General features: G+C 43.1%; 1 protein-coding gene across 2 annotated transcripts in view; it reads right to left on the reverse strand.

The window, feature by feature from the left end:
- Positions 1-27148, reverse strand: part of LOC311087282 (NACHT, LRR and PYD domains-containing protein 12-like) — a gene marked incomplete at its 3' end in the record, with an annotated part of 349673 nt that overhangs the window by 312617 nt on the left and 9908 nt on the right. The window contains exons 8-12 of one of the 2 annotated variants that reach the window (XM_084120583.1): positions 18421-18594; positions 17539-17709; positions 5265-5438; positions 2770-2943; positions 560-730 (exon numbers count right to left, since the gene is read on the reverse strand). The exons of the other annotated variant lie outside the window; for it this stretch is intronic. Coding sequence (XP_083976709.1) covers positions 560-730; positions 2770-2943; positions 5265-5438; positions 17539-17709; positions 18421-18594 — 864 coding nt within the window. The remainder of the gene's footprint in view (positions 1-559; positions 731-2769; positions 2944-5264; positions 5439-17538; positions 17710-18420; positions 18595-27148) is intronic. 2 annotated transcript variants of the gene reach the window in all.

Consider the following 27148-nt stretch of genomic DNA (forward strand, 5'->3'; position numbering starts at 1 on the left):
TTCGAAAGTTATGACGTAACTAAGCCTCGATTACTGTAATCATGTGACTTTGGCAGTTTGATACACACTCCGAACCACTGATTCAAAACAAAAGATTCGTAAAGGTTTCGTAGCTTCATGAAGCGTGTTTTGAAAGCGCCCATCACTAGCGTTCAGTGGATCTTATTACAGGCAGATACTGATCACAGACTTTTAAAATGCACTTGTTAAATTTTTACAAGTTACAGTATATGCTGCACCAAAATTAGACATTTTACATTTTGGGAAATACAAACATTGAATTGAAAGCAGTTATGAAGATTTCTGATTCTGATGTCACAAAAAACATTGTTCTGCCTCTACAGAAACTGAAATAATTATTGACCCATGATCAAACTGTCTGTCTTAACCAAATATTTAAAGCTTGATAACATGTTTTAATTGTGTTTTTATTTGCTGTTTAATTGTATTACTTTAAATTGTTGTGGCTCTGTGTGTCAAACAAGTGAGGAAATATTATCATCAGCTAACATTACTACTAAAAGTAAAGTAATATTATAAATAAATGAGCAATACTCACGTCAGTGTGTTGAGTTGACAGTGTTTATCCTGCAGTAGAGCAGCGATCTGATTCACTCGTGTGTCTCCTAGTTCATGTTCCCTCAGATTCAGCTCTTTCTGGAGTAATGGGTTTTTACCCACAACTCTATTCACATACTGACACGCTTCCTCTGCAGCAGGACTCAAAAACCTGCAGAAGAGTCAATTCAGTTCTCAACTAAATGTCTGTTCCATTACAAAAACAATTGATATGATAAAGAAAATTCTTTGAACATTTACATACACAAATAAATCTAAATTTAAAAGAAACTAGAGCGACACTCAGTCCTAAAGCAAACTCATAAGAACAGAAACGTCTCACAGAGCAGAAGGGCAAAAGCTCACTAGATCATGGTTTTCAGTATGAATACAGAGTGTGAAATTAAGATCTTTCTGGCTTTTAAGCAGGAGAAGTGAGAAACGTCAGCACAGAGAAAACTGGCTTGTGAAACTGCATGTTTGTGAACATCTGGAGACTCATAGACCTGCTGTAGAGAGATGCAGTGAATCTGGGCTTGATGGAAAACTATTGTGTTCAGAAAACTATTACCCAAAAATGTTATCTAGAATTGTGATGAGAAGTGTGCACAAAAATAAAATTGTGCATTTCAATTATCAAGGTATACTCCAGAATAGCAGCCCATATACTGACCCATAATGTCTATTTGACCTTTAGCTCGTATCACAACTAAACTGTGTAGACATGTGCCGGTATTCGGTAATGCGATAAATGGCGATAATGAATATGCACGATATTGTTATCGCGGGCACTTCAAAATACCGTGAAAAATAATAGATCAGAATTTATATTTATAGAACGCGCATTAGCTTATTTTCCATCAACCGCTTAAACAAACACTGCGTATATGCTGCGCTAAACACGTGCGCACTCTGATGTAAACAATCCCCACATGTAGAAGCACTGTGTGCATGCGGCGCAGTGCGCACTCTAGTCTAATGTAAACAATCCTCACAAGAAGCACGGCGGAAGGAGGAACGCTGCCGACGATTTATCCCCCTTCTAAAAAGCAGGGCTGCCAACTCTACGCCTTCAGCGTGAGACCTTACACTTTTCACACGCTCTTGCGCCACACATCCATTTTCTCACGCAGAAAAAAAAATAAAAAAAAATCCCGGAGCAAAGAGGACACTGACACCCGACAGACTAGACAGAGCAGGATACTTTTGATATGAAAAAAAATTCAGCTCTCAGGTTTTGTCCATTTTATTACGAAATTCAGACAATAAATACCGTTTTGCCGCTTGTAAATGTGACGTGACAGATCGCTGTAGCACTTCAGTTCAAGTAAACCGATGATGTTACTTTTTATTTAAAGATACAGTACAACTTACCGAAAGGTATTTATTCCTCATACATAATATCGATCAATCAGTGTTTTTCAACCACGGGAAGAGGTCAATAAAACTGCAGGTGAACAATTATGTCACAGAACGTTACATTTACCTCAGGAAAGCCATTTAATGACCAACATGTTAGTTGACTAGAAAAAAATAGCTATAGAGAGGAGTATTTTGCAAAATATGTGCACTATATTACATTTGTATTATATTTTTACTTGTGTCATAATTGTTATTATAATGAAAATCAAATTATATTTAATTTAATTTGTTAATTTGTAACCTTTAATAATACCAGCTGACAGGGCTCTCTGTATGTTTACAGCATTATGTGAGATTTTTTCTTGAGAAATATTAACATTTAGGCCATCTACTGTAGCCTACTAGTATAAATCCAAAGAGTCAATATTGAATCAAGATTGAAATCAAATCCCAAGAATTGAATTGAAATCGTGAAAATTGTGTAAAATTCTGTTTAGTTACCAAATGTTTTGACAATCACAATTACACCTATTGTGATGCAAGTTTTTTTTTCCTACATCCCCTCCCAATCCATCCTTTTCTCTTGAGCAATTAAAATATCGTGATAATACCGTATACCGTGATAAAAGCTCAATCAATTAATCGCAGCATGAAAATTTGATACCGGCACATGCCTAAAACTGTGTTGACGTTTATCATCATCATGACAGAATCTGCAGCATCTGATCTGATCTTGATCATTTTGATGCAACAAATTGTCAAGCTAATTGTATAGCTAAAATAATATATTAGTTATGAATATTTAGCCTCCATATAACTAATTAAGTTAATTATTTGATCCCGTCTCACCTCAGTGTCTTCAGTTGACAGGCTGGATCCTGTAGTAAATCATTGAGCTCCTTCACTCCTGATTGTCCAGGATCATTTCCTGTGAGATCCAGCTCTATCAGGTGTGAAGGGTTTGATCTCAGAGCTGAAGCCAGAGCTTTATAACCTTCTTCTGTCACACTGCAGTTAGAGAGACTAGAACAGGAATGAAAGCATTCAGCTGATTAATCAGTTAAACCAGAACAATATAAATCCTTAAACTTGAATTTTATTTTGTTCTTTGTACAAATGCATTGAAAGTTAGTTGCAAAAACTGACAATTGAATATGGAGGCAAATAAAAGGCACAGAAATCTTTAATATGTTAGACATCAACATCACTTTCGAGATTACAATTATTTAAAACTGTGTAAGCCCGTTTATCGGTCCAAATGAGGGTTTCCGCCAGAACAGGTGAAGGTCTCTGTGTGTTTATCACATTTTATCACAACCTCGAATTTAAGTTAGATTGCCAGTTGGTTTTTGGTCAATTATATAATAGTTTAGCAATACATTTGATTGTTCTATTTAACTCTTTACTTATAATTTACCCGCTCAAATTAGGAAGCTATGTCGCTCAGAGTTCCTCACGCCTTGTTTAACGCGGGTCTCACGATCACAATCTCGCCAGCTTCGGTCACTAAACAGAGGTAACTGCTATATACCTGAGATCGGTCACATTCACGCTTACACAATTAAAGATACTTTGGTATAGCCCCCGTGATTGCATACACTTGAAATTAAAGTAACGTTTACTTCAGTAGAGGTATGGCCACTACTACAGATATAAGTCAACCAACTTTACTTGTCTTATAATAGCTTTGGATTGGCCATGCTGTGGTTTCCCACGTACACTTATCTAAAGTAACATTAAATTAAAACAGAGGTAAGACACACCCAGATTTAGGTTGGTCAAGCAGCACTTTTGCTGCCCTAAACAGAAATTCACTTCTTGTCTTTGCAAAACACGTACACTTGAATTAGCGCCAAAATATTAGTCGTTACTAATCTGACGCAAAACTTGCGCTAACTTACGAATCTGTTTAATTCAGCTCTCTCAGGTGTGATGGGTTTGATTTCAGAGCTGAAGTCAGGATGAGACTCTGTTTCTCTGTAATACTGCAATCACACAGACTGAAGACAGAGAAATAACAATAGTCCACATCTATGATGATCATCTTATTGAAGAGCTACACAGCATTTAGTTTCAATAGTCTGTTCAGAAACCCAGTCACACTAGTTCCCTTTCATGGTCACTACGACTTAAGTCAGTGACGGCGAATGGGGTTTCGCTTAGAAAGCCTCTCACCTTCGAGTATACAAAACGAGCTAATGGCAAGAAAATGCCATGGGTCTGCGGAATTTGCATAGCGTAAGTCCGCCCCACGTTGTGGGTATATAAAGGAAGTACGCTGGCAACATGCAGATATGTTTTCGCTTCGGAGCCAAGAGTTCTCTTCACTCCTACAAGCCATTCTGAATCATCTTCCTCTACGAGACGAGCGGCTCTTCAGTGTGACCGTGCGTTCCAGTGAGATCGCATTGCCTGCTGCTGATCTGTGCAGTGATCTGCCGACAGTGTGTGTGTTTCTCCCTGGGCGCTTCAGCACTCTGCTGAGCTTTTTTCTCTCTCTAAAAGAGCTGCACGCGGCACGTCTTTTTCAAGACGGCTCGCCCGTGTATTTACTGGATGTGGGCGCGTGATTTATCTGCCTAACGGTCACGGGCGCTGTTTCGCGTGTTGGGCTTAATCAAGCTGGGCAGCAGTCGTGGATGAGTCATGCTTTCATTACAGGAACTTGACCATTGTGATGTTTATAGATTGAGACTCAGTGATCTCTGTGTGAGAGTCCCCTCTGCCACACCCCAATCTATCTCTTCATCGAGAGGGGATACTTTGGCTGGTGGCCAGGGTGATCTGAGGGTTATGGTGTGGCATAATACCGACGAGCTTTCCTTGGGCCACGCCCCCCTCCACATCGCAAACCATGGGGCTTCTGTGTGTGCCTGGTTCCTCTCGGGGACCCAGTGTTTTCATTCGGGGCTCCAGCAGATGGAGTCATGTCACTCACAGCATCACAAGGCGGGCTTGATTCCTCTGGAAATTAGGGTTCGACTGCGTTGCCTCCCTCGGGAGTGTCAACGTTAGTCGAGTCAAATCCAGAGCTGATGGCCATGCTTTCCCGGTCAGCTGAAATATGTACCCGATTAAGGTGATTAATTAAAATGCAGCCTTATTAATGGGCAAAACGTTCGGATGTTAAACGCACTATTTTGGGAGCAGGTGTAGATTTCTTTCGTACCAACTAACATTTGGAAAATACAAACATTTTAATGAATCCGAAAATTTACGCCAGAACCACGATTTGCACAAAAATTTGTTCTGCTCGTGTTTCATGAATGAGACCCATTGAGCATAAAGTGTTTCAGTTTAAACTGTTGAAGTGATTTTGATTCTTGTATGTGAATGTGACTGACCTCAATCTCTCCAGTTTACAGTGTGAATCCTTCAGTACAGCACATAAGTGCTTCACTCCTGTGTTTCCTAGTTTATTCCTGCTCAGGTCCAGCTCTCTCAGGTGTGACGGGTTTGATTTCAGAGCTGAAGTCAGGATGAGACTCTGTTTCTCTGTAATACTGCAGTAACTCAGACTGAAGACAGAAAGATAAGAGAAAATTAATCAGATTTATGATGATCAACTAATGTGTTTAGCTTCATCCAGCAGACTTTTGCTGACAAATAAACAGGGATATCCAGGTTCAGGGAACACAGAGAAAGACTACACATTGTTCATTTAAATATACTACCAACATTGTAACAATACAAAGGTTGTCTTGATCTATGTATGTTAGTTTACACATTCATTTCACATAATTTTTAAAGGGTCATGAAACCCACTAAAACACATTTTTTGAGATGTGAACTAGGGGTGTAAATCAGACAGTTCATCACGATACGATACGTTATCGATTCTCTCAGCCAGCGATACGATATTTGCCGATACCTCCAAAAATTCTGCGATACGATTACGATTACGATTCGATTCGATTCAGGGCTATATCGATCGATTAATCAATATTTAGATATTATGTTCACACTACCAGTTACGTTTTTATTAACTCACAAATGCAACCAAAATATATAACATGAATGTTTAATTAAACTCTTTGAAAATTGCACACCCTCTCCCAATTGGGACATTTACAACAGAAGACGTCATTTGCAAGTACTCCGTTCTTGTTCATTTTCATAAATCATGTTTTTTATTATTATTATTGTGCATTCCAAGTAATATCAATCAAACTGCAGCTGAAAAAAATACAGGTAAATTACAAAATTAAAGTTAATTGAAAGTATGCTTTAATATGTTTATGTTTAATATGTTTAATAAGGTTTTTTTTTTTTTTTTAGCAGACCAGATACATTCACATTTCATCTTTCTGAGTCAAACAAAACCAAGTAATTGCTATGATATACAATACAACACTCAGTTAATCTTTGTAACGTTAATCTCCTCAGCTGACATAGATGCCTTACAAACGTTATTGTTGTGATTAACGTACACGCAATACAGGGAGCTTTTCCCTCACCACTAAACTGCTTTAGTAAGGTTCCGTGAAAATGCTTTTATTTTCCTTTCACCCCCTTAAGAAGATATCACGGGTTCATCAAGTTCATTGAAATTATCCATCCTCGATCACTTTTAGTCAGCTTTGACGAAACTCCTCTTAGCTAGGGCGTCTTTTCAAAGTGACATCTGACCTGAATACTGCGCGCTGAGTCGCTAAAACAGACTTATGTTGTTGTGTTCACCAACAAGGGTGCGACTGCTTGTCTGTTTCTGCTGTAAAACATGAACTCGTGATGCCTTGACAGCGGACAATACCGGCTTTTGTGAAAAAAACGTGTTTAGGGTTTAGTCAGTCTTGTCAGGCGTCTATTTCAGATGAGGAGATTAACGTTATAAAGACACACCGGCAGACAGTATGGTTGGTGAGTAAACGAAAATGTGTGCTTTGGCGGAAGGATGTTACGTGAGAATGTAGAGAGTGTCAAAATAAAGGTGTATATCGATATTTTACGTGTAGAATTGATGCAACGTATCTTTAGACGTTATATCGATGCATCGATCCATATCGATGTATCGTTACACCCCTAATGTGAACAGATATGTACAGGCTGCACATCACTGAAAATAATAAAAGCACTCATAAGAATTACAAATAAGTTGAAATTGGTTATTTTTGTGTTTTTCTGAGCAATTTGGTTCTTCCAGGCTGAAAAGAAAAGTGGAAGCGACGTGACGGTATCTGAGGTGGAAGCGTGCTTTCAAAGCATGTGATTGGCTGAATGTGAGGTGGAAGCGTGCTTTCGGAGCGTGTGATTGGCTGAATGTGAAGTGGAAGCGAGCTTTCAGAGCATGTGATTGGCTGAATGTGAGGTGGAAGAGTGCTTTCGGAGCATGTGATTGGCTGAATGTGAGGTGGAAGCGAGCTTTCAGAGCATGTGATTGGCTGAATGTGAGGTGGAAGCGAGCTTTCAGAGCATGTGATTGGCTGAATGTGAGGTGGAAGTGTGTTTTCGGAGCATGTGATTGGCTGAATGTGAGGTGGAAGTGTGTTTTCGGAGCATGTGATTGGCTGAATGTGAGGTAGAAGTGTGTTTTCGGAGCGTGTGATTGGCTGAATGTGAGGTGAAAGCGTGTTTTCGGAGCGTGTGATTGGCTGAATGTGAGGTAGAAGCGTGCATTCGGAGCGTGTGATTGGCTGAATGTGAGGTGGAAGCGTGCATTTGGAGCGTGTGATTGGCTGAATGTGAGGTAGAAGTGTGTTTTCGGAGCGTGTGATTGGCTGAATGTGAGGTGAAAGCGTGTTTTCGGAGCGTGTGATTGGCTGAATGTGAGGTGGAAGCGTGCATTTGGAACGTGTGATTGGCTGAATGTGAGGTGGAAGTGTGTTTTCGGAGCATGTGATTGGCTGAATGTGAGGTAGAAGTGTGTTTTCGGAGCGTGTGATTGGCTGAATGTGAGGTGAAAGCGTGTTTTCAGAGCGTGTGATTGGCTGAATGTGAGGTGGAAGCGTGCATTCGGAGCGTGTGATTGGCTGAATGTGAGGTGGAAGCGTGCATTCGGAGCATGTGATTGGCTGAATGTGAGGTGGAAGCATGCTTTCGGAGCATGTGATTGGCTGAATGTGAGGTGGAAGCATACTTTCGGAGCGTGTGATTGGCTGAATGTGAGGTAGAAGCGTGTTTTCGGAGCATGTGATTGGCTGAATGTGAGGTGGAAGCGAGCTTTCATTGCATGTGATTGGCTGAATGTGAGGTGGAAGCATGCTTTCGGAGCATGTGATTGGCTGAATGTGAGGTGGAAGAGTGCTTTCGGAGCATGTGATTGGCTGAATGTGAGGTAGAAGTGTGTTTTCGGAGCACGTGATTGGCTGAATGTGAGGTGAAAGCGTGTTTTCAGAGCGTGTGATTGGCTGAATGTGAGGTGGAAGCGTGCTTTCGGAGCGTGTGATTGGCTGAATGTTAGGTGGAAGCGTGCATTTGGAACGTGTGATTGGCTGAATGTGAGGTGGAAGCGTGCATTCGGAGCGTGTGATTGGCTGAATGTGAGGTGGAAGCATGCTTTCGGAGCATGTGATTGGCTGAATGTGAGGTGGAAGCGTGTTTTCGGAGCGTGTGATTGGCTGAATGTGAGGTGGAAGCGTGTTTTCGGAGCGTGTGATTGGCTGAATGTGAGGTGGATCATATAGTTCATATATGGACCAGAGCAAGCACTTTTCAAGTTTATATGGACATATTTCATATAGTCTAGTGCTCTAAACATGAACCAGCACCACTCTTCTTCAAATTAAATATATGTGCAAATAAAGACACTGATACAGCCGTACATCTGATCATGAATGCGATAATACAATGGATTATTCTGATACACAAAACACAATGATGTAGACGACAATTAAAGAACAATGGACAAAAAATTAACTATGTCTTTATCATTTATGTGCTAAACTGACACTTGTCGTTTGTTCAGACTCAGAGACTATAGTGCTCATAAATGTAATGAAAATACTATTAGATCTTTTAAACATTCTTCGTCGTTCTTGTGAGTGTGTTATATAGGGTTATATTTTTAAAATGCATCAAGGTGCCTTCAGATCCATTTATTTTATTTCCCTCTGCAGTCATATTTTAAAGTTGAACTAAGTAACTTTTTTACCTTAACTGAACAGCTTCGGAGTCACTGGAATGGTTATATTACTTATTTCGGGTTGAATGGTGGTCGTTTCGCACCCCCCTGGTGCCGTGAGCGGAAAATCCGCACTTGCAACTTTGAGCCGACGGGCCGCCGGCCGCCGCGTCAGGAAGTATCGCGTGATATCAGGTCTCGCGATGTAACGAATTGCTTTACGGCCAAAAGAAATCTGCTAAAATGCTGTCATTATTGCACTCCCTCACGCTGTTCGAACCCGAATGAAGAAGACGTTTTAAAGAATGTCCCATCTGCTTTGATGTCGTTGATCTACTAGCCTCTGGTGTCTGAGAATCGCCAACGAGTTTTTACAACAGTGTTGTCAAATATCTATTCCGAAGCTGTAGGGGGAGCTCTAGAAAGAAACCTGCGAGCAAAAAGCGAGAATACAGCGAAGAAATCCCGAAATTACTGAGCCCTGCTTTAATATTCATGTGTCTGTAGAATGAGTGTGTTGCAGGTCTGTGTTTTATTGGTTGTTGTCTTCCCTTTTCCCACCCTCTACACTCCCACTTTTCCACAGCTTTACACACACATTTCCTCAGACTTTTCCAGCTCTGAGATGTGAACGACCAGCTAAAACAGGGGTTTCATGACACTTTTTTTTTTTGTGATCAATTATTTATTTATTTTCTTACACAATGGAGAGGAAACACCTTCACAAGATAAAGAGAAGACCTTAGACTGATTACATCATCATTGAAAATAAAACAGAGCGCAATTAAAATATTGCTTATTCTGGTGTCTGTTTCTCTTCCCCTCTCCATATCCTACCCATCCCAAGCCCACCCTCCAACCCCTAACAAGATTCGCTCAAGGTATTGAACAATTAATAACAACAACGAAAAAAAAAAAAAAAAAAAAAGGGAAGGGAAGGGGGGAACACACACGCACACACACACACACACACCTCTCAGCCCTTTTCCATTACCACCCATCCATCCTTCCTCCATTACTATGATATCCACACAGAGATCCACATAACATCACAGTACACAGAGCAGGATATTGGACATTGCGTATATCAAATAAATAAATCATAATTGAAAGTATCAAGCACGTCCTGAATTCTTCCTTCATATTATAAAGTCCATAGAGGTCAATACAATATTCTAGATAATAATAACAAAGCTGAATGAAGTGCATGTACAACATGGAGCTAAACATTTAAACATTACACATTGTATAAAAAATAAAAATAAATAATTAAAAATAAATAAAAAACACAAAAGTTGGGCAGCATATATAAAACAAATCAGATGTAGACAATTAAAAAGAGAAAAAATCCGACCTCATCTACATCATTTCATTTATTTTCTCTAATAGCTCTGACCAACAGTCAATATTAGAGGTTTTGGCATAATGCAAACGTGCTGTAGAGAGCTCTAGCTGAACAATATCCCGGTAAGAAGCAAGCCATTTCCTCACGGACAATGTATGTGGTGGTTTCCAACGACAAACTATCATCCTTTTGGCGGCTGTCAACCCAGCCAGAAGGAGACGCCTATTGTTGATAGTAAGCTTTAGAGACGATGTGTCATTGAGGAGAAGCAAGCATGGTAAAGGAGGGATGGGTCCTTTGATAATACTGTACATGATGGATGAAACACTATGCCAAAAACTATTGACCTCTGGACACTGCCACACCATATGATAAAAAGTAGCATTTATATTGTCTGGACAAAAATCACAATATGGGTTATCTCTGAGTTTCATTTGCTGTAATCTTCGCGGAGTTAAGTAAAACCTATGGATTAATCTATAATGTATCATTTGATGATCAGGGTTTCTAGATGATAGAGATATATTTGACCAAACCACACACCAGTCTGGATCCTGGGAGATGTTAATATCTGTCTTCCAGAGTCTGAAAAATGATAGGGGCTTATATGATGCTTTAGTTATAAACTTATATATCTCTGAGACAATACCATTAATTTTACCTTTAGTATCAAAGATTACATGAAGGGGGTGATTCCCCAACTTAATACCCCATGGAACACCCTGAGCGCGCATTGCTGCACGTAATTGTAAATAAAAATAAAAAGTGCCTGGTAAATTATAAGCTCTCTCTAAGTCATGGAATGCACGAAGACCCTGTTCCCCTATGATGTCCTTAAGGACACAGACCCCTCTATTGCTCCACTGAGGGAAGATGATTGGTTTCTTCTCTATTAAGAGTGAATAATTGTTGAAGATAGGGGACTGAGCAAAGAATGTATTTGGGATTTTAGCAAATCGGTGGACTTTACGCCATACTGTCAAAAGATAAGAAATTATTGGTCCAAAATCGCGTTTAACTGTACTATGGGGTATATTGGAATATACCAGGCTAGACAGACAATATGGATATATTAGACGTTCTTCAATGAGACGCCATGACACCAGAATATCTGGATTCAACCATGTAGCAAGAGAGCGCAAAACAAAGCTCCAGGAATACCATTCAAAATTGGGCAAATTAACACCTCCTGATAATCTATGTCTTTGTAAAGTAGATGCTTTGATTCTAGGTTTTTTTATATTCCATAAGTAAGAGATAACGATTGAATGTAGCTTCTTCCAGTAACCACCTGGTGGAGCTAGGGGGATCATACTGCTCACAAAATTAACACGAGGCAATATATTCATCTTAATGACTGAGAGTCTAGACTGAAAAGAAGTAGGGAGCATCCCCCATCTATTCAGGTCATCCTCCACATTTTTTAGAACTTTATTGTAGTTGTCAGCAGTTAACATGTTGAGTGAGGGACTAATTGACACTCCTAGATATGTAAAACTACTGACGACAGGAATATTGAAAAGTGGTATCTGGTCATCCAGTCCCCCCAGCAGCATTAAAGCCGATTTTGTCCAGTTTATTTTGTAGCCTGAAATACTGCTAAAGTTCTCAAAAATTTTAAGAAGATGTGGAAGGGATTTAGAAGGATTTTTTGTAAAAATTAAAACGTCATCTGCATACAAAGAAATGCAATGCGGAGTGTCTTGAATAATGATTGGTTCTAAAGCCTCCGACTGCCGTATTGCCTGGGCAACAGGTTCCAAAGATAAAGAAAATAAAAGTGGAGATAGAGGGCAACCCTGACGGGACGATCTTGTAACGGGAAACCTAGCTGAGCAGTTGCTGCCCGTTATAACGACTGCAGAGGGGTTAGTATACAATAACTTTATCATAGAGATAAAGTTATCACTGAAGCCCATGACTTGAAGGACAGACCACAAATAACACCATTCCAGTCGATCAAAAGCCTTCTCAGCATCTAATAGAGAATGGCATTTTGATCTTCTGAGTTGGAGGCAAAATCTATAATATGAAGCAAGCGACGGACATTATCCGATGCTAGTCTAGATTTGATAAACCCAGTTTGGTCATAATGAACTAAATGGGGCATATAGCACTCTAAACGTGTAGCTAAAACCTTAGCATAAAGCTTGACCTCACAATTCAAAAGACTTAAAGGGCCTATAAGAGGAACAGTCGTGAGATGGTTTATCCTTCTTAAGTAATAAAGATATTATTGCAATATTTGAACTGGCAGAAAAGGAGCCTCTATTAATAGAGAAATTAAGCATATTCAGCAATAGAGGACCAAGCTGGGGCCAATAGGCCTCAAACAGTTCTGGTGGAAACCCGTCCAGGCCCGGAGACCTGCCTCTACTCATTGCTTTAATAGCTAATCTCAATTCTTCCAACTGAATGGGTGCCTCTAAGGAACATACAGCTTCAGAAGGCAATTTAGGTAATTGTAATGATTCAAGGAATTCAAAACAGGCTTTATCATCATGAGGTACCTCTGACGTGTAAAGACTTTGATAAAATAGTTGAAAAGTACTATTAATGCATACCGGGTCAGACGTTATTTCCCCCTCTTTAGTCCTTATAGCTGATATCTTAGCTAAATCATCATTTTTCCTTAATTTATAAGCAAGCAAACGGCTGGGACGAGCACTGCTATGATAATGATTTTGCCTAGTGCGGTGGATAGTAAATTCTGCTTCTCTTATTAACAAACTGCTAAGTTCATCAACTAATTTCTGTCGCTTACAGATGTTTTCTGGAGAAGGATTACTTAACATTTCATGTTCGAGAGCTGCGATTTCAGACTCCAAGCAATTTATGCGATATTTTTTTGATTTATTGAGATGCAAAAGATATGGTTTTATTCCTAATGCATCCTTTAACCGCATCCCATAGCACTCGTGGATCATCGACTGATGGACCATTTATTTGAATAAATTCCTCCAACTCAGCCCCCAGCTCACGTATAAATATATCATTCTGGAGCAAAGACGTATTAAAACGCCAACGAACTGCCCTAGATTGACCAACTCTTAATGAAAAACTACATAGAACAGCCCTGTGATCAGATAAAGCTATTGGGGTCATTTCAGTGCTACAAATATCATTGAAAAGAGTTTTGGACGAAAGGATGTAATCTATTCTTGAAAAAGATTTATGACGAGATGAAAAAAAGGAAAATTCTCTGGAATAAGGATTCATCATTCGCCATGTATCAGTCATACCATAATCAGTAGACAATTTCTTCAATGCAATAGATGCCAGTCGCTGATCTCTGCTTTCTGTTACCCCTGTTCTATCAATATCGTGAAGCCATACCGCATTAAAGTCACCCCCTATTAACAGTTGGTACTCTGGAAGATCTGTTAATGTAGAAGCCAAAGCATTATAAAAGTGCTGATCAAAACAATTCGGAGCGTAAACGCTCATCAATGCAATTTTAATACCATTGAAAACTATTTTACAGAAAGTAATTCGACCGTCATCGGATCCCCCTGTGCCCAGAATAGTATAATTTAGGTTACATTTTGCAGCTATACAAACACCTTTGCTCTTCTTGGTGTAGCAAGAGGAAGCAACCACATGATAGTACTTATTCTTAAATCTATGTACATCAGCTTCAAGTAAATGAGATTCTTGAATAAAAGCAAAGTGGATATTCTTTCTAAAAAGAAACTTCAGAGTGCTTATGCGCTTCTGGGGAGAATTAAGGCCTCGTGCATTCCATGACATAACATTGATTCTACTCATATTTATTCATATTGTAGTTTTGTAAATATAAAGAAACCAAACAAAGACAATATTTAGTAAGGAACAAAGTTTTGGTAAGGTCAATGCCCAAATCGACACATCCATCCACCACACATGCACACACACACACACACACAAATACACACACACACAAAAGGAATCACAATAATAATAATAGGACAAGGAAAAAAGTAAAGAAAAAACAACAACAACAACCACATAAACAGGCAAAAAATGCTCAGCCTTGACCATCCAAAGTCCTCTCAAAAAAGAAAGAAGACTGCCCACCCTCCCAAAAAATATACCAGTCATCTTGGTAGAACAATCATAGCCCCCCACCCACCCTCCAACAAAATATAAAGTTTGCCTTTAAACTGCGGATCAGAGCGCCATACTTGATAACTCAAACAAGTAGTTATCCTCAAGCCATTTTTTCCTCAGTACTTAGAGTAACTTGCTGTCCGCTTAACATGACCTAAGAGTGCTAATAAATTAACTGCTAACTATAAAAAATAACAACATGAACAACTCATATCAAAATATAATACGAAAAAAAAAAATACACAAAAGTAAGCACCATGTAGCTCAGCCTGAGCGGTTCCTAGAAACTTTTGTCGAGATAAGCTTCTAACAGCAGTCTTACCCTTCGAAGCTTTTCACCAAACCAATGCTTTTAGTCCTTCAGGGAAGCAACGAACTTTTCAGCCTCGCTCGCCTCCTGGAAAGTATAAATATCTTTCCCCCGCGAGAGCTTGATTGTAGCTGGATAGAGAAGAAAAGTCTTGAATCCATGAGAACGGGCCTCATACATGATCTTATAGCACGGCTTCCGACGTCTTGTTGTAGCCTCGCTGTAATCTGCAGTAAACATCAATAGGTCGCCATCCACTTCAGGAGGACTTTTCCTCGCCTCGCCAAGCAGGCGATCTCGATCTGTGAAGCGGAGGCACTTAATCATAAGCGGACGAGGACGTGCCTTAACAGATCCATGCGTAGGAGGTTTCCCAAGGCGATGGCACCTCATCAGCTCAGGCAGAGAGGATTCGAGGACAGGGAACCATTCCGCAAACTTCTCCATCAGGTAGGCGCGGGCATTCGCCCCTTCAGCTCCTTCTTTGAGGTTGAATACAAGCAGGTTATCCCGGCGTGCTCTGTCCTCCATCTCAATTAATTTAGCTTCGTAGGTTTGTAGATTCTTCAAACATAAGGCAGACGATTTTTCCACATTGGCAGTACGCTCCCGAAGGTTCACTGATTCAGTACGAATGGACCTTATCTCTTCCGTATGCCGCGAAAGGGTTGCGTGCATATTATCAAGTCGTTTCTCAAGTCTGTTGAAACGAGCTTCTGATTTCTCGTCGGCCTCATTGAAGTATTTCGCCATGGTCGCCTCCATTACTTTCACCAGAGCCGCATTTTGAACACCGAGCTCTACCTGAAGTTCATCCATCACGCTTCTCTGGGCAGCAATGGTTTGTCTTGTTTTTCGCATTTACTCCTGGCTATGCTTTGTAAAATTAAAGTTCATTCATAAAGAGTGGAGAACTGACCGCACAGACAATAAATTGTCTTACGTTTGTGGAAGGTGGACGCCGAGGTATACTATGCTGCTGCCATGACACCGGAAACCCCCGTTTCATGACACTTTAAGGTTCTTTCATGTCAATGTCACCTTTGGTTTGCTCACTGGGACAAATGTGGTTCATTGTGTTCAGGTGTTTCTTGTGTGCTTAATAGTGTGTGTGTGTATATTTAGCCCTCATGCAGAGCCGTACACACCATCGAGGTCCAGACCTTGGTCATTTTTCGACGTGTATAGACTTTATGCGCCAGAGAAACAAGCGCACAGCATCTTTAGAATATTGTCTTTGAACTTCTGTTTTTGCGGTCGCTCTGTATATTTCTATGGCATCGCTGTCGAGGAGTAATTAGCTGGTGAAGTGGATTTACTTACTGTAGAGTTAATGAAAGTTATCATGATCATGGTAATGTTTTAAGCAAATGTCTTAACAAATGTCAGTAGACCCGGGACGATTTTAAAACGAGCCGTTCATTCATAAATAGGCAAGATTGCTGTGAAAATGCAGACCGGAAGTCAAAAGACAACGAGCGCAGCTAAAAAGGGGCTATATATGGTCTATATAATGAAGGTTGTGAAATAATTGCCTGATATTAACTCTACTTTGGTGCTGTAATGATATTGCACATCACCACGATAAACGACCTCATCTGAGCTGCTTCAGCGGACTAACAACACTCGTCAATGTCAAAATGTTTGAGATGACCAATCTAATCAAAGTAGGTGGGCTTTATGTTCACAGAAGCTGCGAGTCGAGCGCGAATTCCAGCGCGACGCTTCACGACACGCTTCAGTTAACGCTCATAAAGTGTGTGATATGATGTAAGCAGTGAAACTAAACAGCTGTTTTACGATAGAAGTTTTAAACAACCCACAGAAATAATCAGTTTGCAAAGACTGTATCAATCAAAGCTCAGCTTTGGGAAGGGAAGATATACAGGTGAAGATAAGGAGACTGAGAGAAGAAGAAAGAGAGAATGTGATGGAGATGAGAGAGTAAGAGCAGGTTTTGCACACTGTGCAATTCCTATCAAATGCAATTAACTAATCGTCTAATATGATTAAATATCAAGTCTGTATAATATGTGCTCTTTTATAAATTTTCAGTGCTTGTTTTGTTTATTTTATGGATGTCTCAGCTAAACAGGCCAATAAGAAACTATTAACTACTATTATTCCTTTTATACAGACACTTGTTCAATCTTAGTAAATCTGCATGATTCATGGGTTCACAGAGATCATCGCCCCCCAGTGGTGAACCATTGACATTTCCAAACGTTTCGAAAGTTATGACGTAACTAAGCCTCGTTTACTGAAATCATGTGACTTTGGCAGTTTGATACACACTCCGAACCACTGATTCAAAACAAAAGATTCGTAAAGGTTTCGTAGCTTCTTGAAGTGTGTTTTGAAAGCGCCCATTACTAGCGTTCAGTGGTTCTTATTACAGGCAGATACTGATCACAGACTTTTAAAATGCACTTGTTCAATTTTTACAAGTTACAGTATATGCTGCACCAAAATTAGACATTTTACATTTTGGGAAATACAAACATTGAATTGAAAGCAGTTATGAAGATTTCTGATTCTGATGTCACAAAAAACATTGTTCTGCCTCTACAGAAACTGAAATAATTATTGACCCATGATCAAACGGTCTGTCTTAACCAAATATTTAAAGCTTGATAACATGTTTTAATTGTGTGTTTTTAATTTGCTGTTTAACTTTATTACTTTAAATTGTTGTGGCTCTGTGTGATGCTGAGGAAAAAACTGCTCTGATTCAAACAAGTGAGGAAATATTATCATCAGCTAACATTACTACTAAAAGTAAAGTAATATTATAAATAAATGAGCAATACTCACGTCAGTGTGTTGAGTTGACAGTGTTTATCCTGCAGTAGAGCAGCGATCTGATTCACTCCTGTGTCTCCTAGTTCATGTTCACTCAGATTCAGCTCTTTCTGGAGTAACGGGTTTTTACCCACAACTCTATTCACATACTGACAGGCTTCCTCTGCAGCAGGACCCAAAAACCTGCAGAAGAGTCAATTCAGTTCTCAACTAAATGTCTGTTGCATTACAAAAACAATTGATATGATAAAGAAAATTCTTTGAACATTTAAATACACAAATAAATCTAAATTTAAAAGAAACTAGAGCGACACTCAGTCCTAAAGCAAACTCATAAGAGCAGAAACGTCTCACAGAGCAGAAGGGCAAAAGCTCACTAGATCATGATTTTCAGTATGAATACAGAGTGTGAAATTAAGATCTTTCTGGCTTTTAAGCAGGAGAAGTGAGAAACGTCAGCACAGAGAAAACTGGCTTCTGTAACTGCATGTTTGTGAACATCTGAAGACTCATAGACCTGCTGTAGAGAGATGCAGTGAATCTGGGCTTGATGGAAAACTATTGTGTTCAGAAAACTATTTCACTAAAAGGTTATCTAGAATTTTGATGAGAAGTGTGCACAAAAATAAAATTGTGCATTTCAATTATCAAGGTATACTCCAGAATAGCAGCCCATATACTGACCCATAATGTCTATTTGACCTTTAGCTCGTATCACAACTAAACTGTGTTGACGTTTATCATCATCATGACAGAACCTGCAGCATCTGATCTGATCTTGATCATTTTGATGCAACAAATTGTCAAGCTAATTGTATAGCTAAAATAATATATTAGTTATGAATATTTAGCCTCCATATAACTAATTTAGTTAATTATTTGATCCCGTCTCACCTCAGTGTCTTCAGTTGACAGGCTGGATCCTGTAGTAAATCATTGAGCTGCTTCACTCCTGATTGTCCAGGATCATTTCCTGTGAGATCCAGCTCTATCAGGTGTGAAGGGTTTGATCTCAGAGCTGAAGCCAGAGCTTTATAACCTTCTTCTGTCACACTGCAGTTAGAGAGTCTAGAACAGGAATGAAAGCATTCAGCTGATTAATCAGTTAAACCAGAACAATATAAATCCTTAAACTTGAATTTTATTTTGTTCTTTGTACAAATGCATTGAAAGTTAGTTGCAAAAACTGACAACTGAATATGGAAGCAAACAAAAGGCACAGAAATCTTTAATATGTTAGACATCAAGACATAATTATTTAAAACTGTGTAAGCCCGTTTATCGGTCCAAATGGGGGTTTCCGCCAGAACGGGTGAAGGTCTCGCGTGTTACTGTCTTTCCACGTGGCAAAGTAATTTAATTCCATTTAAGCTTTTATCTGACTCCATTTTATATCTGACTCCATTTTATCACGACCTCGAATTTAAGTTAGATTGCCAATTGGTTATTGGTCAATTATATAATAGTTTAGCAATACATTTGATTGTTCTATTTAATTTTTTACTTATATTTTACCCATTCATATTAGGTAGCTATGTCGCCTGAGATCGGTCACATTCATGCTTACACAATCAAAGATACTTTGGTATCGCCCCCGTGATTGCATACACTTGAAATTAAAGTAGCGTTTACTTCAGTAGAGGTATGGCCACTACTACAGATATACAGTGAGGAAAATAAGTATTTGAACACCCTGCTATTTTGCAAGTTCTCCCACTTAGAAATCATGGAGGGGTCTGAAATTTTCATCGTAGGTGCATGTCCACTGTGAGAGACATAATATATTAAAAAAAATCCAGAAATCACAATGTATGATTTTTTAACTATTTATTTGTATGATACAGCTGCAAATAAGTATTTGAACACGTGAGAAAATCAATGTTAATATTTGGTACAGTAGCCTTTGTTTGCAATTACAGAGGTCAAACGTTTCCTGTAGTTTTTCACCAGGTTTGCACACACTGCAGGAGGGATTTTGGCCCACTCCTCCACACAGATCTTCTCTAGATCAGTCAGGTTTCTTGGCTGTCGCTGAGAAACACGGAGTTTGAGCTCCCTCCAAAGATTCTCTATTGGGTTTAGGTCTGGAGACTGGCTAGGCCACGCCAGAACCTTGATATGCTTCTTACAGAGCCACTCCTTGGTTATCCTGGCTGTGTGCTTCGGGTCATTGTCATGTTGGAAGACCCAGCCTCGACCCATCTTCAATGCTCTAACTGAGGGAAGGAGGTTGTTCCCCAAAATCTCGCAATACATGGCCCCGGTCATCCTCTCCTTAATACAGTGCAGTCGCCCTGTCCCATGTGCAGAAAAACACCCCCAAAGCATGATGCTACCACCCCCATGCTTCACAGTAGGGATGGTGTTCTTGGGATGGTACTCATCATTCTTCTTCTTCCAAACACATTTAGTGGAATTATGACCAAAAAGTTCTATTTTGGTCTCATCTGACCACATGACTTTCTCCCATGACTCCTCTGGATCATCCAAATGGTCATTGGCAAACTTAAGACGGGCCTTGACGTGCTGGTTTAAGCAGGGGAACCTTCCGTGCCATGCATGATTTCAAACCATGACGTCTTAGTGTATTACCAACAGTAACCTTGGAAATGGTGATCCCAGCTCTTTTCAGGTCATTGACCAGCTCCTCCCGTGTAGTTCTGGGCTGATTTCTCACCTTTCTTAGGATCATTGAGACCCCACGAGGTGAGATCTTGCATGGAGCCCCAGTCCGAGGGAGATTGACAGTCATGTTTAGCTTCTTCCATTTTCTAATGATTGCTCCAACAGTGGACCTTTTTTCACCAAGCTGCTTGGCAATTTCCCCGTAGCCCTTTCCAGCCTTGTGGAGGTGTACAATTTTGTCTCTAGTGTCTTGGACAGCTCTTTGGTCTTGGCCATGTTAGTAGTTGGATTCTTACTGATTGTATGGGGTGGACAGGTGTCTTTATGCAGCTAACGACCTCAAACAGGTGCATCTAATTTAGGATAATAAATGGAGTGGAGGTGGACATTTTAAAGGCAGACTAACAGGTCTTTGAGGGTCAGAATTCTAGCTGATAGACAGGTGTTCAAATACTTATTTGCAGCTGTATCATACAAATAAATAGTTAAAAAATCATATATTGTGATTTCTGGATTTTTTTTTTTAGATTATGTCTCTCACAGTGGACATGCACCTACGATGACAATTTCAGACCCCTCCATGATTTCCAAGTGGGAGAACTTGCAAAATAGCAGGGTGTTCAAATACTTATTTTCCTCACTGTAAGTCAACCAACTTTACTTGTCTTATAATAGCTTTGGATTGGCCATGCCGTGGTTTCCCACGTACACTTATCTAAAGTAACATTAAATTAATGTTGACACACCCAGATTTAGGTTGGTCAAGCAGCACTTTTGCTGCCCTAAATGGAAATTCACTTCTTGTCTTTACAAAACACGTAGACTTGAATTAGCGCCAAAATATTAGTCGTCACTAATCTGATGCAAAACTTGCAGTAACATACAAATCAGTTTAATCTACCTGGGAAAACTATTTCAAAGTCAGTCGGAATAAAATCAAATGTAACAATTTATTATATCAGGTAAATGTATCATGCCAATTACATAATCAGTTAAAAGATAATGAATACAAAACATCAAATGCTCTGGAATAAAGAGAGAAGATGCGAACCTGACATTATAAAATACATGATGTGGAGTGCCTGCATACACTCTATATCACAGGCTAATTTGAGCTACAAATCGCCACAAGCCTTCTTCAGCATCTCCCTAAACACTCAGACCAAGGCAGAAACCTCTTTTCAAATGTAAACATGAGTTCACAGTGGGAATTTGCATTAATCACCGTCCCAGACTTACTGGGGACAGAAGTTGAGGGAATGATGTGTAAACTGGGAGGTGATCAACTCAAGTGTGATAGTGTCTCGAATGGGGATGGTAATATATAGCAAGAGAGTTCAAATGTTAATTTCCTTGTTTTCTCAGAGAGTTGCCCTCTCTTCCAGTTCTTCCAGTTTATCCAGTCGTACAACTGTACAGGTCTGAAAGTCTGTGATCTGAATGATCCACAACAAGTAACCTGAAAATGGTCGGACAATGAGAAAATTAAAGTTCCCTTTCGTTCGGTCACTCCTACGTCACGTCGGTAGGAGTTACCAACGAATCGGGACCACACTAGGGAGACCAATTGCCTTAGAGTGAAACTAAAATGAGCCAATGAACATTGGCATGCAAGACTTGCATTCTGCGCCCCGCCTGGCAGTGCAGGTATAAAACGGAAGCGCGAGGATACACAAATCGATTTCTGCTTCAGAGCCAACTGGTTGTGCCCTCTAAGTGAATGAGCGTTCGGATAGTGTTTTCCACAAGCTCAACAAGTCTGCTGTTTCAAGACCTCTCTGTGTTGGTGTTACGGCGTTTCAGTGATCTTCACGAGTCTCCCAGGTAACGGCTGTTACGTCACGCGATCTGCTTCTTTCAAAGAGCTGTTGTCACTGCTGGTATCCGGTTGAGTGCACACAGTGGGCTTGCAGTTTCCCCGCTGTGTTGCCACGTTGATCCCTGTGTGCTTCAGCACAATAAGAGAGTGTTTCTGAAAGAGCAACACGAGTGAAGATCGCGTCCTTTTCAGGATGACGTTTCATCCGTGTGTTTCTGGATGTGGTCAATATCTGCCACCGGTTGATGGTCACGATCGCTGCCTCTCGTGTTTGGGCCTCGCGCACGCTGAGGCAGCGCTTGTGAATGAGTCATGTTCCCACTTCGGGAACATGACCATCGCGATGTTAAGATCGAGACTGAGAACCCTCAGACGAGGGGGAGTCTCTTTGGAGATTCCCCGATCTAGTGCTTCTTCTGGTTCATTTCAGAAGAAGGCTACTTCAGCTAATCCCATTGGTGGTCTGAGGATCCCAATGAGGAATGACCCGCCGGGTGAAAGACCCCCATGGGCCCCTCACTCCTCTGCATCGCTGCCATCGGGGTCTTCGCAAGGGACCGCTGGGCCATCTCATGTGGCTCTGGTTGTTTCCTTCGAAGCTCCGCCGGAGGACCAGATGTCGATCGCTGCATTGGAGGGAGAGCGGTCATCTTCTGGGGATGACAACTTGGCTGCGTTGCCCCCTTCGGGTGTGGCAGCGTTGCCCGAGCCGTAAATGGCCACTATGCTTGCCTGGGCGGCTGCGAGTGTCGGGCTCGTGTGGAATCCTCTACCGTGTCCCGAACCCTTGCGGCTCGACGATTGGTATCTTGGAGCGGGCCGTGCTGGTTCTCAGTGCACCGCCCCAGTACCTTTCTTTCCGGAGATGCATGACGAGGTGACGGGATCGTGAACGGTCCCTCTGACGGCCCGACACAGATCGACTCCCTCCTCCTCCCTCACCACTCTCGATAGCGGGGCAGTGAAGGGATACGACGGCATCCCCCCAGTGGAACGGTCTGTGGCGATGCAATTGTGTCCCAAGACTGCGTCCACCTGGTGGGGTAACCCCACGCTCCCCTCCCACGCATGTAGGTTATCTTCCAGTCTGACTGGAAAGGCTTACAATGCGTGTAGAGAAGCTGCTTCTGCCCTGCATGCCATGGCGCTTCTCCAGGTCCACCAGGCCAAAGCGCTCAGTGACATGCAGGAGGGTGGTACTGACCCATTGGTGCTCCAAGAGCTGCGTACGGCGACGGACCTCACGCACGTTCCCTGGACCGGGCGATGTCCACACTGTGGCTCATCCTGGCCGATATGAGGGAGTCGGACAAGAGTAAGTTCCTGAACTCCCCAATTTCCCAGGGTGGCCTCTTCGGCGACGCGGTGGAGAGCTACGCCCAACAGTTCTTGAGGTCATCAAGCACATCATGCCTCGGAAACAGGCTGCTGCTGCCCAGTCTTCGCCGGCTGCTTGTTGCCGAGGGCGCCCTCCTGCCGCCGCCTCCGCCCCTGCTCAGCCTAAGCAGCAGCCTCCACCTAGGCAGCAGGGTGCCGGCCGCAAAAGAGCTGCCCAGCCTGCTCGGTGTTCGTCTAAACCTCCAGGCAAGATGAGAGGGAAGTGACCCTGAGACAGGCGACCCAGAGGATGTGACTGCTGCTCTCCAGGAATGCGTGTCTGCATCACTCCTTCCCCCGGAAGAGGGCCGGGTGGAGAATATTTGGTTCCGTTTTGTTTCTGTTCCGCCACTAGCCGGGTACCCAAAACCTCAATAAAAGAGCAGTTTCCACTTCCCCTGGGTCACACACGGCCGAGACTGGCAGTCAAGGACGACGCTCAATTGCCTCACCGCTCCCAGTCTCCCCCGTCCAAGAGGGCCAGAATGACAGTGTGTGCCGCCACGTTGCCTCGGCGCTCTCATTCCCCTAGCCCCAGCGCTCAGATGGCAGTGACGCCGCCCAGGCCTCGTCACTCTCATCTCCCACTGGGCAAGGAGGGTCAGAAACCTGGACTCAATGCCCCCGGGCCTCACTCCTCGTTTCCCCTCCTTCCTTCACCTCTGGGCAACGAGCAGCCGAATGCCTCTGGGCCTTCCCTGCCATCTGCCCCCTCGTGGAAGTAGGCTGGAGTTGCTCCGCACACCCAGACCCCACTCTCGGCCGCTTCAATGCCTCTGGAGTCGAGTCTCTGCCTTCCACCACGCTGCCCCACCCCGGGTACGCCAGTGGTCCATCCGGCTCGGCTATGCAATTCAGTTTGCCCGCTGGCCTCCCAAGTTCAGGAGCATCCGGTTCACCCATGTGCGGAGCTGCGATGCCCCTGTCCTGAGGAAAGAGATCGACGTCCTGCTGGCGAAGGACGTGATCGAGCCGGTCCCTCCAGCCGAGATGAGGTCAGGGTTTTACAGCCCTTACTTCATTGTACCCAAGAAAGGTGGTGGGTTACGACCAATCCTGGACCTGCGAGTTTTGAATCGGGCCCTGCACAAGCTCCCGTTCAAAATGCTGACGCAGAAACGCAACTTCGAGTGCATCCATCCCCGGGATTGGTTTGCAGTGATCAACCTGAAGGACACGCACTTTCATGTCTCGATTCTTCCTTGACACAGACTGTTTCTACGTTTTGCATTTGAGGGTCGAGCATATCAGTACAAGGTCCTACCCTTCGGGCTGGCCCTGTCACCCCATGTCTTCACGAAAGTCGCGGAGGCGGCCATTGTTCCCATGAGAGAACGTGGCGTTAGCATTCTTAACTATCTCAAAGACTGGCTCATAATAACTCACTCGCGGGATCTGTTGAGCGAACACAGGGACATGGTGCTTCGGCATCTCAGTCAGCTGGGGCTTCAGGTCAACTGGGAAGGGAGCAAACTCTGCCCCACGCAGAGGATCTCTTATCTCGGTATGGAGTTGGAGTTGGACTCGGTCAGTCAGACCGCGCGCCTCACAGAGGCGTCCAGTCAGTGCTCAACTGCCTCAAGTCCTTTCAAGGCAAGTCAGCGGTCCCACTGAAACAGTTTCAGAGGTTCCTGGGGCATATGGCAGCCGCAGCAACGCCGCTCTGTCTGCATCAATATGAGACAGCTTCAGCGCTGGCTTCACAATCGAGTCCCAAGATAGGCGCGGCAGAGCGGTGCGTTCCGGTAGAACATCACCCCGCACTCACCGTCACCATCGCCAAACCTTCAGCCCTTGGACAGACTCTGCATTTATACGGGTCGGAGTGCCCTTAGTCCAAGAGTCCAGGCATGCTGTGGTTTTCACAGATGCTTCTGCCAACGGCTGGGGGGCCACGTACAACGGGCATGCAGTTTCGGGTCTGTGGACGGGGCCCCAACTGCATTGGCACATCAACTGCCTAGAATTGCAAGCAGTACGCTTAGCCTTGTGCCGCCTCAGAGGGCTACTTCAGCACAAGCATGTACTGGTCCATACGGACAGCACTGCAACCGTTGCGTACATCAACCGCCAAGGTGGTCTACGCTCCCGTCGTATGTTGCGACTCGCCCGCCATCTCCTCCATAGGGCGGTCACTTCAAGCCATTCACATCCCTGGTGTGCTCAACCGTGCAGCCGACGAGCTCTCACGGCAGCCGCCCCTGAAGGCATTTTCAGTCAACGAATCGTGCCTAGAGTTCGCGCCAGACTTCTCTCACGTTGTTCCGAGACCCCGGCCTGGATATGTGCCCAAGGTTCCTATCACTCCGTTTAGAGATCAGGTAGTGAACCTGCAAGCGCTGCCCCCGGAGGAGGCAGACCCAGCCCTGGCTTTCCTCTGTCCTGTTCGCGCTTTGCGCTGCTACATTGACAGAACTCAAAGCTTTAGGACCTCAGACCAGCTCTTCGTCTGTTATGGAGGCCAGCAGAAGGGGAAGGCTGTCTCCAAGCAAAGGTTAGCCCACTGGTTAGTGGATGCTATCGTCCGGGTGTGACACCCAGGACTCGCCTTGCCCACCTAGGTTGAGGGCACACTCTACTAGGAGTGTTGCCTCTTCCTGGGCGTTGGCTCAAGGCGCCTCGCTGACAGACATCTGCAGAGCTGCGGGCTGGGCAACACCTAACACGTTCACTAGGTTTTATAGCCTTCGTGTAGAACCTGTTTCCTCCCGTGTACTCGCTACGGCCAGTAGCGCGAGGAATTAGGTTAGTGTCGGCTTGCTACGCCATTCTTGCCCTATGGGCCAGATACATGCGTTTCCTGCTCCGTTGGTTACCCAACAAATGGCTAACCTCGTGAGTTCCTCTGAGGCGGATCGCCGGTCGCCAGGCCTGTTACCTCTCACTATGAGCTGAGTTCAGGCTGGGGTTCTTATGTCAGTGGTCCCTATGGCGACCCCATATGTGTCTTCTCCACGATCGGTTACCCCCCGGGTTAGCCAGTGTCTTCCCCTCGACAGAGTCCGCTCTGTCGTCTCTAGTCCGGGCTGGGACTACCTCAGAGACTGCCATGTGTTCACTACCCTCCGGGCTAGTGCACATGTGTATTTCCTAGTGCCTCCGTTCGGGCAGTTTTGGGCTCCGCAGCGTTCCCTCTTACGAAAATGGGCACGCTTTCCCAGTGTTTTACAATATCCACTGAGCGGGTCTTGCGGAACAGCAGTGTGATCTTTCCAGCTAAGCTTCCGCACATAAGATAAGTTCCAAGAAACTGCTGGCGGAAGCTTAGGCAGGGCGCTGGAAGGGGCCAGCACCATGGCGTTTTGTTAGGGATCCCAATTCATTTGTTAACTCCTACCGACGTGACGTAGGAGTGACCCGAACGAAAGGGAACGTCTCGGTTACATATGGTAATCCTCGTTCCCTGAGTGAGGGAACGGAGATGTCACGTCCCGTCGCCATGGTTGCTGTACCTTCGCGGAGGACCGGACACCGTTCTGTGTAGGGATGTCCCGATCCGATCACGTGATCGGAAATCGGGCCCGATCACGTGTTTTCAGACTCGATCGGAATCGGACGTTACCTCCCGATCAGGACTCGGATATATATGTATATATATATTCTCATTATTTTTTAACACCTCTATAGTTATGCGGTGGCACAGAGTTACGCCGGTTTCACACTGCACGCGTTAGCAGAGCGTAAGCAGCGCAGGAGCAGTGCGTATGGCAGGAGCAGGACACGCATGTTTTGCTTTCACACTGGCAGCGTTTGTCACGCGCGGCTGAACCGCGGGTTGTGTACAGACAGAGTAGCCTACTC

This window comes from Abramis brama (assembly GCF_963993115.1).
Source record: "Abramis brama genome assembly, chromosome: 7".
Lineage (NCBI taxonomy): Eukaryota > Metazoa > Chordata > Actinopteri > Cypriniformes > Leuciscidae > Abramis > Abramis brama.